Source organism: Myxine glutinosa, chromosome 3 (genome assembly GCF_964187855.1).
Source record: "Myxine glutinosa chromosome 3, kmMyxGlut1.1, whole genome shotgun sequence".
Lineage (NCBI taxonomy): Eukaryota > Metazoa > Chordata > Myxini > Myxiniformes > Myxinidae > Myxine > Myxine glutinosa.
Genome location: NC_136263.1, coordinates 171,978,656 through 171,992,389, shown reverse-complemented (window position 1 = coordinate 171,992,389; position 13,734 = coordinate 171,978,656). Strand labels below are relative to the sequence as shown.

At 42.8% G+C, this 13,734-nt stretch overlaps 1 protein-coding gene across 1 annotated transcript in view; it reads left to right on the top strand.

Moving 5' to 3' along the window:
• The window catches only part of IFT172 (intraflagellar transport 172), a 428,976-nt gene that overhangs the window by 189,310 nt on the left and 225,932 nt on the right, over nt 1-13,734 (top strand). Inside the window, exon 16 of the mRNA XM_068109837.2 lies at nt 10,737-10,904. Within this exon, the coding sequence (XP_067965938.2) occupies nt 10,737-10,904 (168 nt within the window). The remainder of the gene's footprint in view (nt 1-10,736; nt 10,905-13,734) is intronic.

The following is a 13,734-nucleotide window of genomic DNA, read 5'->3' as shown; positions in this document are numbered from 1 at the left end:
AACAAAACAAAAAATTACTAAATCTTAGCTTATTCCACACAGAAATCCTAAAATGGCCCGGACAATATTATTGGCACCTTTTAGAAGTTGATATAAATAATTAGATTTCAATCAGGTGATTCTCCTTTACTTTGGAATTGAACTCACCTATGGTGAGTTCCAGGTGACTGCAATATGAAAAACCACTCATTCAACCAGATTGAATGGAGAAAAGGAGTCATTCTGCTGTTTTGTGTCACTGTGTGGAGATGAGCATGGAGAAAAGAAAGAAAACCAGAGAATTATCTGAGGAGGTCAGACACAAGATTGTAGCCAATTATGGACAATCTAAAGGCTACAAGTCCATCTCCAGAGACCTCGAGGTTCCTGTGTACACCGTACGCAATGTTATCAGAAAGTTTAAGGCCCATGTCAATGTAGCCAACCTCCCTGTATGTGGCTGCAAGAGAAAACTGATCGAAGATTCCAGCTAAGGATTGGTTGAATGGTGGAGAAAGCACCTCAATCAACTGCCAAACAGATTCAAGCTGACCTTCAGACACACTGTACGACAGTTTCAACTTGCACCATCCGTCGCCAACTCAATTAAAGGGGTTCTATGGTAGGAGACCCAGGACCCCACTGCTGAGAGAGAGACATAAGAAAGCCTGACTGGAGTTTGCCAAAACACACCTGAACAAGCCAAAATCCTCCTGGGAGAATGTCCTGTGGACAGATGAGACCAAATGAGAGCTTTTTGGTAAAGCACATCATCTCTATGTTTACAGAAAACAAAATGAAGCCTTCAAAGAAAAGAACACCTTCCCGACAGTCAAACATAGAGGAGGTTCAGTGATGTTTTGGGGTTGCTGTGCTGCCTCTGGCACTAGGTGCCTTGAATCTGTGCATGGCATCATTAAATCAGCAGATTACCAAGGCATTTTGGAGCGCAATGTTCAACCCAGTGTCAGAAAGTTGGGTCTTCGTCGAAGGTCATGGGTCTTGCAGCAGGACAATGACCCCAACCACACTTCAAAAAACACCCAGGAATGGTTCAAGACAAAACGCTGGACTGTTCTGAAGTGTCCAGGAATGAATCCAGATCGAAATCTCTTTGAACACCTGTGGGGAGATCTGAAAACAGCAGTTGGGAGAAAGCACCCTTCAAATCTGGGAGAACTGAAGCAGTTTGCACAAGAAGAGTGGGCCAAACTACCAGTAGAGAGGGGTAGGAAGCTTATTCATGGCCATAGGAAGCGTTAGACTGCAGTTATTTTGTCCAAAGGCCGTGCTACGAAATATTAAGTCTGGGGTGTCGATAATTTTGTCAATGCAATTTCTTTTTATTTTCTGATTTAAAAGGATATATTAAGTTCTGAATCAAAAATCAAAGGTTCTGTAATATTAACAGTGAAATAAAGAATTGTGGAGACAAAATAATTTTGTCAATTTCAACTTATTTTTAGAGAGAATTGTGAGTTATTTGAAAAAAGTGCAAGGGTGCAAATATTTTTGGCCACGACTGTATGTTCCGGGTGAGCTAATGATATTAGGGTAAAATTGGTGACATTGTGCAAAGCCAGAGGGATTAATATATAAGATTAAATCCTTATAATAATAAAAGATGAATCATGATTCAAACAATTTTCAACCATTTCAGGATATTCAAGAAATGTCCATCTTTTCAAGAAATGTATTTTCAACAAAATGGCCAAAAGTATTTGTCACTTGTAATACGAATTCCAGAAACGTTGCACTGGGGATAAGGACGCCGTCATTTTGTCACACTAATCTCGCTCAACGGTTCCAAAACTGTTGATATCTTGGAGTTGGCAGCTCAGCGATGGTGTGAGCCGAAGGATTGCAATGACGAAAATGACATTTGATAGCGTCGAGTTAAATACTGAGATTTCTAAAACGAAAATGTAATTTGGATTTTTCCAGTGTCAAGGTATTAGTTGCTGACTTTTAAATGGCTTTTATTTTTAGCCTTTCTTCCCTTTCAGATGTAGTGGAAAAGCCTGACAACTTTATTGATTTCTTTCTTATCATGTAGAAAACAAAAGGTCTTTATCTTGCTTTGAAGTGTTACCTTCAAATGAAGCTGTTTCAACGTGTAATAAGCCAAATCTTGGAATCGATGAATGTATTCCCAGAATGGCCATTCCAGCTCATTTTTTGTTGTGCTTGGAGCAAAGACCTTCCTGAATACAGATTTGCATTGGCGGATGTTAACGCCAGTGTCATTTAACCTCTCCAGTCTCCCATCGCCATTTTCGTACTTTTCAAAGGTCCTTATTATTTCATCCTTCGTACAAAATATCTTCTCTATCCCTCTACCAGCTTTCATTACCTCCACCACCGAAGGTGGTTATGTTTTCACCCCTGTCGGTCTGTTTGTCTGTCTGTTTGTTATTGCGAAAATCGAAGATTTTTCAAGTATATTTGTTGGTCTTGTGCGTTATTTTGTCTGTCTTGTTTGTTTGTCAGTCGCCTACAGGTCGCAATTTTCAACCGATTTTCACGAAACTTCACCAAATGGTACAGTTGGTCATAAGCAAGAAGCCCAATTTTTGGGGGGGTCAAAAGGTCAATAGGTCAACATAGGCCAAAGGTCACCAACATTGTCAAATTTCTAAAATCCTCAATTTTCATCCGATTGGCTTGAAATTTGAAGAGGATTTGCATATCTGGTCACTGAATTCAACCACCAACTATATTTTAGATCAAATAGGCCAAAAGGTCAACATAGGCCGAATTTCTAAAATCCTCAATTTTCATCCGATTGACTTGTGATTTTAAGAGGATTTGCATATATGGTCACTGTTTTCAACCACCTAGTTCTTTTGAGGTCAATATAGGCCAAAAGGTCAACATAGGCCAAATTTCTAAAATCCTCAATTTTCATCCGATTGACTTGAAAGTTGAAGAGGACTTGCATATCTGGTCACTGTATTCAACCACCTAGTACTTTTGAGGTAAATATAGGCCAAAAGGTCAACAAAGGCCTAATTTCTAAAATCCTCAATTTTTATCCGATTAGCTTGAAATTTGAGGTGGACTTGCATATCTGGTCACTGAATTCAACCATTAATTACTTTTGAGGTCAACATAGGCCTGAAAGTCAACATAAGCCAAGTTTCTAAAATCCTCAATTTTCATCGAATTAACTTGAAATCTGAAGAGGATTTGCATATCTGGCCACTGAAATCAACCCCCACCTATTTTTGAGGTCAACATAGGCCAAAAGGCCAGGAAACATAGGCCAGATTTATAAAATCCTCAATTTTCATCAGATAGACTTGAAATTTTAAGAAGATTTGCATACCAGGTCACTGAATTCAAGCACCAATTATTTTTGAGGTCATCATAGACCAACAACTTATTTTAGGGATTTTGCAAGTATCATGTTATGCACGACATATTTATTGTATGTTTGTTACTTGCCGGAAAAGATTCCGGCAAGTATGTTGATCGGTTGGTTTGTTACTTGCCGGAAAAGATTCCGGCAAGTATGATGATCGGTTGGTTTGTTACTTGCCGGAAAAGATTCTGGCAAGTATGTTGATCGGTTGGTTTGTTACTTGCGAGAAAAGATTCCAGCAAGTATGATGATCGGTTGGTTTGTTACTTGCCAGAAAAGCTTCTGGGAAGTATGTTGATCGGTTGGTTTGTCTGTCTGTTTGTTACTTGCCGGAAAATATTGTGGCAAGTATGTTGATCTGTTCGTTTGTCTGTTTGTCTGTCTGTTTGTCTGTCTGTTGTTACGGATTCGTCACTTCCGTTGTTGTGGTTTTCCTCCACTTTAAAGATTTCTGATTCTATGTACTATTATTGTCTTCAAAACGTTTATTGTTCATGAACTGTTTGCAAAGGATAAAAGCGTTAATGTTAAAAAGAGACAGGAAGCCGGATCAGGAGCCGGGAGAAGAAGAAGAGGAGGAGAGAAAAGGAGGCGGGGCGAGTGAAGTCGGACAAGAAGCGAGTCGCTTCAAGCTCCGTAGCGAGCATTGTCGAACGAAAGTCGCGAGTGAACTTTGAGTTCCTTGAAAGGAATTCCTGCGATAGGTGTTGTCGCTGGGATTGAGAAACCTGCGTGGTCAGGTTTGGCGTTGGGATTCTGACGAATCATCGCTGGGTCGTTTCGACTCGAGTACGAGCCATCGGCCATTTTGACCCTCGCGCTTTGTTCATCGCAAAAGGTCTTTGCTACGCGTCAGTTCTGTCACCATCCTGTCGTCTGTCGGGGATGTGTGTGCGCAATGCGGAGTTTGAAGATTAATTTGCGGTTTGCCGACTGAACAGTGAACGTTCATATCTGGAGGGCGCCTTTGGGTTTCCCATTCCTCCGTGAGTTTGCCTGACCCGGTTTTGGACCACGTGACTCTTTATGCCGCTTCGGCCGCCTATGCCTGTGAGCTGTTTTGGCAGTGTGACCGGGCCCGTCATCTGAACGGGGTTCGGGTTTCGATTTGATCTCGCTCTGACACTCGCTGGAGGGGATCACCTTTGAGTTATAGAGACATTGGGGAGTGTTTTTTTTCACTCACTTGGAGCACAGTGAGTTATCTTACCCGAGCACCTAGCTGATGGTACCAGTCATAAGATGTGTTGATTGTATTGTTGATTGCTATCATTGTTGTATCGTTATTCCTATGTGATTTTTAATACATTATTGTTTGTTGATAACCATTGGTGTGGTTTCAATATTGATTTTGACAATTTGACAATTTTGACAAAAATAACACATTTTTCTTCCGTGGCTCCTCTCGGGGTTCGGAGGTACACCGTGACCAGGGGGTCGGGGAGGAGCACGTAACAGAAATTGGGGACTCGTCCGGGATTAAATTCCCTGATAATTCGTCCGGGAGAGAATTCCCTAGCATTCCCAAAATTCCCAAATTTGGAAGTTTTCTAACATTCCCAAATTTTTCAAAAAATTTGGAAATTTTTGTGTGAAGGTTAACAGGTGCTAACTAATAGTCACCATGGTGTTTGACGCAGGAGAGTTTGCGGCGTCCCCTAATGAGGCACAGTTCCAAGCATTAAAAAAAATCGGAACTCTTGATATTGGCCAGACATTTTAACTTGGAGGTCCGAGTTAGTATGAAGAAGGCAGAGATGCAGACATTGGTGGTATAATCTCTGGTGGGACAGGGAACATGGACAGAGGTAGCCTTGGATTGGTTACCCGAGGAAAAAGAAAATGTGGAGCTCCGGAAAATGGAGATGCAACTGCAGAGCCAGGAAAGGTTAAAAGCAGAGGAAAGGAAAGCAGAAGAAAGAAGAGCAGGGGAAAGAGCCGAGGAAAGGAGAGCTGCAAGTGAACTCCAGGAGAGAAGAGCAGAGAAAAGGAGAGCTGCAAGAGAACTCGAGGAGAGAAGAGCAGAGGAAAGGAGAGTTGAAAGGGAACTCGAAGAAAGCAGAGAAAAGGAAAGAACAGAGGAAAGAAGAGCCGAAAGGGAGTTAAAGGAACGTGACATGGAGTGTCAGAGGGAACTTAAACTCAAGTAGCTGCAAATAATGGAAGAACGGGGAGAGGTAACATCCATGCCGGCTAGTTCGACAACTAGTCAGAACACCTGGGATGTTGGTAGGCATGTGAGGCTGGTTCCACCCTTCAATGAAAAGGAGGTCGCCAATTTTTTTTTTACACTTTGAGAAAGTGGCTCGAATGCTAAAATGGCCTGAGGAGTCCTGGACCATGTTAGTGCAAAGTGTTCTGGTGGGTAAAGTTCAAGATATTTTTTCGGCTCTACCAATTCACCAATGTGCAGAGTATGAGATAGTGAAGAAAACCATTCTCAAAGCCTATGAATTGGTCCCTGAAGCTTACCGGCAAAAATTCCGGAATGCCAGGAAGAGGGAGAGTGAGACCCATGTGGAGTTTGCCAGAATGAAGGAAACCATGTTTGATCGGTGGTGTGACTCGAAAGGGGTTGGGAAAGACTTCAAACTGTTGCGACAATTGATCCTGGTGGAGGAATTCAAACAGTGTGTCCACGAGGACATTAAAGTACATCTGGAGGAAAAGAAGGTACCAGAGTTGTATGAGGCAGCAACCGTGGCAGATGACTATGCCTTGACACACAGGATGGGGTTCCACAAACCTAACTTCTCGCCTAAAATTATCCAGGGGAGTTATGGTACATCCGGTGCAGAGAACGAAAATTCATGGGGGCGGCCTAGAGAGGACTATGAGGACAAATCTGATACCGCGACTTTTAGGGATCAGAAGACTACAGTTCCAAGACAGACCTATCTTCCGGGGGGCTCGAGGCAAACCACGAGTTTCTCCTCCGGGCCTACTTGCGCTTTTTGCAAGAAACCTGGACACGATGTCCCACTGTTATGCCCTGGAAAGGAAAAATCAGGAGCGGAGTCAGACTAGTACAGTGCATTGGCAAATGTGAGACTCCGAATGCATTGGCAAATGTGAGAAATCGCCCTCAAAAGCGTTACAAACCATTTATTTCAGAGGGGGTTGTGTCACTGGATGGAGACTTGACTAACCAGAGACCTGTTAGGGTGTTGAGGGACACAGGAGCACATCAATCTTTGATGCTTGAGGGCATTTTGCCATTGTCAGAAAAGACGGCAACTGGTGTTAGTGTTCGTTTACAAAGGGTTGGTGGCTGTGTCAAAGCTCCACTTCATGTCATCCATTTAGAGTCTGATTTAGTGTCAGGACCGGTCACCGTAGGTTTACGAGCCACTCTTCCTGTAGAGGGAGTATCTTTTGTTATCGGGAATGATTTGGCCGGTGGTCAAGTTTCTGGTAACCCGATGTTTGTTGAAAAGCCTAGTATGGAAAATAACACAGCACAGTTCGAGCAGGAGATACCGGGTATCTTTCCATCCTGTACCGCGACTCGTGCTATGAGTAGGAAGCTCCCTGACGAGAAGAGGAAGTACCCTGAAACTAAGTGTCAGCACACACAAGTCAGGGATGGAGGCAGGGTTGGCAAGCTCTTTGTAGGTGGACTGAACTTCAACACAAAGGAAGATGTTCTGGACTCTGTCTTCGGCAGATATGGACCACTCCTGGAAGTGCTGCTGATAAAAACAGGGAGACACAAAAGTCAAGAGGGTTTGGCTTTGTCACGTTTGAAAACACAAAGGACGCCAAAGATGCAGAAAAGGATTTGGATGGCAAGGATTTGGAGGGTCGGACCATAACAGTAGAGAAGGCAGGCCATAGGCGTCGAGGGGGCTACAGAGGAGGAAAACGTGGAGGTAGTTTCAGGGGTGGCTATGGCTCCCGGGGTGGGAGTAGTAGTTTTGTTGGTGGCCGCAGTCGATATTACTATGGAGGCTCCCAGAGTTACGGCAGCTCCCGAAGGGATGATTATCAGGGTAGTGGCCGAGAAGGAGACCGATATTCACGTGACTACAGCGACAAGCGGTCCAACCGTGATTATTATGAAAGTTAGGAAGAGTCGAAGCACTGAATGCTGCGGAGCAGCCGAGCCAAGATTCCTATACGGATTAACCGTGAACACCACGTTCCTAAAGGCGTCCATGTAGTGAACTTTCCTGCACGGATTAACCGTGAACTCCACGTTCCTAAAGGCGTCCATGTAGTGAACTTTCCTACGTGGATTAACCGTGAACTCCACGTTCCTAAAGGCGCCCATGTAGTGAATACTTCCAGGCCTCACCACCCAACAACCATGGAACCTGGCTCTCAGCTCGGCCTCCCGGAAAAAGTGCTATAGATTTATTTGCCTTTGGACTTTTGATCACAACCCCTTAACCTTCATTCAAAAGACACTAAAAGTAAAAGTCAGAGGTTGATGAGATGGAGTTTGGCGTTGCAGGGGTTCAACTTGGGAATTGAGCATGTAAAGGGCAGGGGCAATGTTGTTGCTGATGCTTTGTCCTGTAAAGATGATGTAAAGATGATGTAAAGATGATGTTGAATTAACTTTGGAAATCTCTGTAAGTTGTTTGAAGTTTTGTTGCTTTATTTTTGGGAAATATTGATTATATCGTTGCTCACGGGAATTGATGATTTGGGGGTGAGCTTACTTTTGTTTGTTTAAAGAGTTTTGCCTACAAATAAAGTTTTCACTATGTTCAAACTTTCTTTCTTGAGGGGGGGAAGTGTTACGGATTCGTCACTTCCGTTGTTGTGGTTTTCCTCCACTTGAAATATTTCTGATTCTATGTACTATTATTGTCTTCAAAAGGTTTATTGTTCATGAACTGTTTGCAAAGGATAAAAGCATTAATGTTAAAAAGAGACAGGAAGCCGGATCGGGAGCTGGGAGAAGAAGAAGAGGAGGAGAGAAAAGGAGGCGGGGCGAGTGAAGTCGGACAAGAAGCGAGTCGCTTCAAGCTCCGTAGCGAGCATTGTCGAACGAAAGTCGCGAGTGAACTTTGAGTTCCTTGAAAGGAATTCCTGCGATAGGTGTTGTCGCTGGGATTGAGAAACCTGCATGGTCAGGTTTGGTGTTGGGATTCTGACGAATCATCGCCGGGTCATTTCGACTCAAGTACGAGCCGTCGGCCATTTTGACCCTCGCGCTTTGTTCATCGCAAAAGGTCTTTGCTACGCGTCAGTTCTGTCACCATCCTGTCGTCTGTCGGGGATGTGTGTGCGCAACGCTGAGTTTGAAGATGAATTTGCGGTTTGCCAACTGAACAGTGAACGTTCATATCTGGAGGGCGCCTTTGTGTTTCCCATTCCTCCGTGAGTTTGCCTGACACGGTTTTGGACCACGTGACTCTTTATGCCGCTTCGGCCGCCTACGCCTTGAGCTGTTTTGGCAGTGTGACCGGGCCCGTCATCTGAACGGGGTTCGGGTTTCAATTTGATCTCGTTCTGACACTCGCTGGAGGGGATCACCTTTGAGTTATGGAGACATTGGGGAGTGTTTTTTTTCACTCACTTGTTGCACAGTGAGTTATCTTACCCTAGCTGATGGGACCATCATAAGATGTGTTGATTATATTGTTGATTGCTATCATTGTTGTATCGTTATTCCTGTGTGATTTTTAATACATTATTTGTTTGTTGATAACCATTGGTGTGGTTTCAATATTGATTTTGACACGGAATAACACATTTTTCTGCCGTGGCTCCTCTCGGGGTTCGGAGGTACACCGTGACCAGGGGGTCGGGGAGGAGCACGTAACACTGTTTGCAGGACTACGTCTACACTGTTGCACATAGAATCGCCAAACTTTGCACACGTATTTGTCTTGCCCTGGAATAGACTGTGCCCAATTGATGACGTAATCGGTCACGTTGTTCGGCCGCCATCTTGGAAAAACCGAAAAACTTTGCGCCTCTATATCTCCAAAAGTGCTGAATAGAAAAAATTGAACCATGGCTCAGTGTAAAGAACTCTCCATGGGGAATAAAATATGTTAATGATGACATCATCGGTCACGTGGTTCGGCCGCCATCTTGGAAAAACCGAAAAAAATTTCACCTCCATAATCTCCGAAAGTGCTGAATAGAAAAAATTGAGACATGGCTCATTGTAAAGAACTCTCCATGGGGAATACAATATGGTAATGATGACGTCATAGGTCACGTGGTTCGGCCGCCATCTTGGAAAAACCGAAAAACTTAGCACCTCTATATCTCCAAAAGTGCTGAATAGAAAAAATTGAACCATGGCTCATTGTAAAGAACTCTCCATGGGGAATAAAATATGATAATGATGATGTCATAGGTGCCTCCATTATGACGTCATAATTCGAGAAGTACAACACTTCATCCGATCAAGATGCAATTTCTTGAGCGACATGACGGCATAAACTGTTGGAGAAAAAAAAAATAATGACGTCATCGGTCACTTGGTTCGGCCACCATCTTGGGAAAACCGAAAAAATTCTGCACATCTATATCTCTGAAAGTGCTGGATAGAAAAAATTGAAACACGGCTCATTGTAAAGAACTCTCCATGGGGAATAAAATATGTTAATGATGATGTCATAGGTGTCTCCATTATGATGTCATAATTCGACAAGTACAAAACTTCATCCGATCAAGATGAAATTTTTTGAGCATCATCATGGAATAAATTAGTTTAGAAAACAAATAATTATGATGTCATCAGTCACGTGGTTCGGCCGTTATATTTGTCCAAAATGGCCGATAAAAAAGTACATTCCAGCAAGTCCTCGGTCTCTGACCGATTTTTCATTTGTTTGTTTGTCTGTTTGTTTGTCTGTGAACAAGATATCTCAAAAGGTTGTGAACGGATTCGGAAGAAATTTGGCAGAGATGTAGCGTGTGTGACACGGACGAAATGATTAGATTTTGGTGAACATCCAGATTCGGATGCAGCTCGTGGAATTTTTTAAAAATGATTCTTCACCATTTGGAGATAGAACCAAAAACGATACAATCAGGATATCTCAAAACGTTGTGGACGGACTTGGACAAAAGTTGGTGGAGAGGTTTTGTGTGTGTGACAAGGACGATTCGATTCGATTTTGGTGAAGATCTGAATATGGATTCGGATACGAGAGTTATTTCATTTTTAGGTGATTCTTTGCCATTGATAGATCAGAAGAAAAGGGATATATAACATATTTTAAAAAGTTATGGAAGATTTATGAATAAAATTGGTGGATGAGTTGGGTAGGTGACAAGAACAAGCCGATTAGATTATGGTTCAGGTCCGAATCCAGATCCGGCCTGTCATTGGGATACAAAACAAACTGTTTAGCCTGGTGGAGGTATACTCTCCACCGGGTGTGGCTCTAGTTCCTTTCTGTTTCTTCTTTTGTGTCCACAGCTATATCTATATGATGTAGAAAGTGGGACCACGACAAGTCTGCTGAGTCACTGCACATATGTACAGTGGGTTCCTGGGAGTGATGTGATTGTGGCGCAGAACCATGGAAACCTCTGCATATGGTACAACATCAACATGCCCGAGGGTGTTACCATGGTCACGATCAAGGTGAAATTGATACCTGCACTGTTCTCCCGGGGAAAACGGGGCAGCAAGTAACTGACACTTTGGGCTTAACAGTAGGATGAGATATAAATGTTATCTTACCCCCTTAGTGTGTAGGGAACTGGTGGTTTGGACACTTGTTCATATTTAGTTTGCATTTATGATTTCCATTTGATACTGGGGGGACACATTTGTTTATTTATATCTGACAGGTAATCCCACACACCTGAACATATTCTGGATAGTTGGGCAATAATAATTGTATAGGATTTTACTAGTTACGCCTTCCCCTGTAGGATATAAGGGGGAGGTTTATACAGTGCCTTCAGAAAGTATTCACACCACTTGACTTTTTCACATTTTGTTGTGTTGCAGTCTGTATTTAAAATGGATTAAATTAGGATTTTCTTTGTGACTGATATAATAATTACTGAAAAGAATTCATAAATGCCAATACAGAGTTATTACCCTGCGCTCGCGACGCCAAAATCAGGGTTAGGCATTCGTGCGCGTTCGTGCGTACGTGTGGAGTATGTGTCTGCATTTTAAAAATTCATTTTCTCGGCAACCGTTGGTCCGATTGACACGAAAGTTTACCATAGGAGTGCCTCCGCCTGTATAAATGTTTTACTTATAAGTATGACGTCATATATGACGTGGTACAGACGCCATATTGGAAAAACTTTACACATCTATGTCTCCAAAACCGCTCAATGGAAAACGTTGAAACAAAGCTCATTGTGAAGTACTCCCCATCGGGAATAAGATATGTTGATGATGTCATTGGCGCCTTCATTATGACGTCATAATTCGACAAGTACAACGCTTGATCTGATCAGTATGAAAAAACAAATTTCCTCTGCAACTGTAAGTCTGATGAACACGACATTTGTACCATAGGAGCCCCTCCTCCTGTAGAATATTTTAATGATAATTTATGACGTCATAGGTCACATGGTGCAGGCACCATCTTGGAAAAATCGAAAAAAGTTGCACCTCCATATCTCTGAAACCTCTCCATGTAAAAAGTTGAAGCAAGGCTCATTGAAAAGAACTCCCCATGGGGAATAAGATATGTTAATGATGATGTCATCGGTGCCTCTGTTATGACGTCATAATTCGACAAGTATAATGCTCCATTCGATCAGTATGAATTTTTTTCTCTCTGCAACTATTGGTCTGATGGACACGAAATATTCACCGTAGGAGCGCCTTACCTGAAGAATATTTTAATGATAATTATGATTTAATAGGTCACGTGGTACAGGCACCATCTTGGAAAAACTCAAAAACCTTGCACCTCTATATCTCCAACACTGCTCCATTGAAAAAATTGAAACGTGGCTCATTGGAAAATAACTCCTCATGGGGAATCGGTGTAGTTATCGAAGACGTCATTGGTGCCGTAATTATGACGTCATAATTTGACAGGGGCAACGCTTAGTCTGATCAGTTTTTTTTTTTTTTTTGTTGTGTGTACAGAGTCGAGGCTCGTGAAAAAGCTAACATTTATCAAACAAACAAGCAAACAAAGTATATAAAAAGGGGAGCGGTCGACAAGATGGGGAGAGAAGGGGACGAAGCACACAAACACAACATTTGAGAGCAGGGACATCGGGAGATGTTTTTGGAGGGAGAGGGCCTGGGGGGAGGCAGGATAGGTATAAAACGCAAACCCTAACCCTAGTTTGAAAATTATTGAGTGTGATCTACGCAACAATTATATTAGAGAATATAAATTGATGATGTCATCGCTCACGTGGTCTGGCAGCAATATTGGATGAAAGAAAAAAAAAACGTTAAAAAACAGAAGAGTTGTCTACTGAGCCAACTTGGTATTTGGCTGCGCAGGATAAGTATTCTATGAATACCATCTAGTTTTATCCTGTACCAGCTGAAGTACCCAGCGTTGCCCCGTGGGGGGGGGGGGGGGGGGGGGAGAGGGATGGGTTTGGGAAGGGAAGGGGAGAAGGAGTGGTGAAGGGAGGGAGGGGAGAAGGGGAGGGAGGCAGGGGAGGGGAGAGAGAGGAAGAAGGGGGAGTGGATGGTGTTGGGGTGAAGGGGGAGGAAGGGGAAGAGTAGGAGGACAAATTTACTTGTGTGAAGAGTGCTTTAATATCAGGTTGCCCAGGTAAAAAAGAAAATTGTAATAACCTCCGCCACCACCATCAGGTGGAGCTACACAATACACATTTACATAGATAATTTATGCCCCTCCTGCCCCCCCTCCCCCTCCCCACATATCCCCATGTGAGGCCGCAGTCACGTAGCTAATGCTTCCCCCCACACAAAATTTTATTTGTACCCCAACTTTGGAGTTTGTAACTTAATAGATTTGGCCGTGCATCAAACACATGCAAACAGAGTGCGAGAGATTTTTGCCTCTTATAGGTATCTTACTATAATTCACCAAATGTCTGTCCATCCGTCTGTGCCCAGGTACCGCAAAAACGGCTAAACCGATCGCAACGAAATTTTGGATGGGTAATGCTGGGACCCCCTGGAGTAAAATAGGCTATACTGTTTTTCCAATTTTTCCAATTTTCCAGTTTTTCCAAACACGATGGAATTTATATTTACCGATATGAACAGTGATGTGGCTTTTATTGAAATTCTACAAATACTGTTTAGATTTTGCTGATTTGCGTGTGATATGATTTAACGGATGTTTATTTAAATCGTTTAAAATATAAAAAAGCCTTCAATTTCTGATATTTTGCCTTTTCATTTGGGCCTCCCGATTGAAGCCCCGCCCTTAGGGCGGGTACCGTTGCTGGTAGATATAATAAGATGAGAAGTACAAATTATTTCCGTTTTATTTCACGAGTGATTA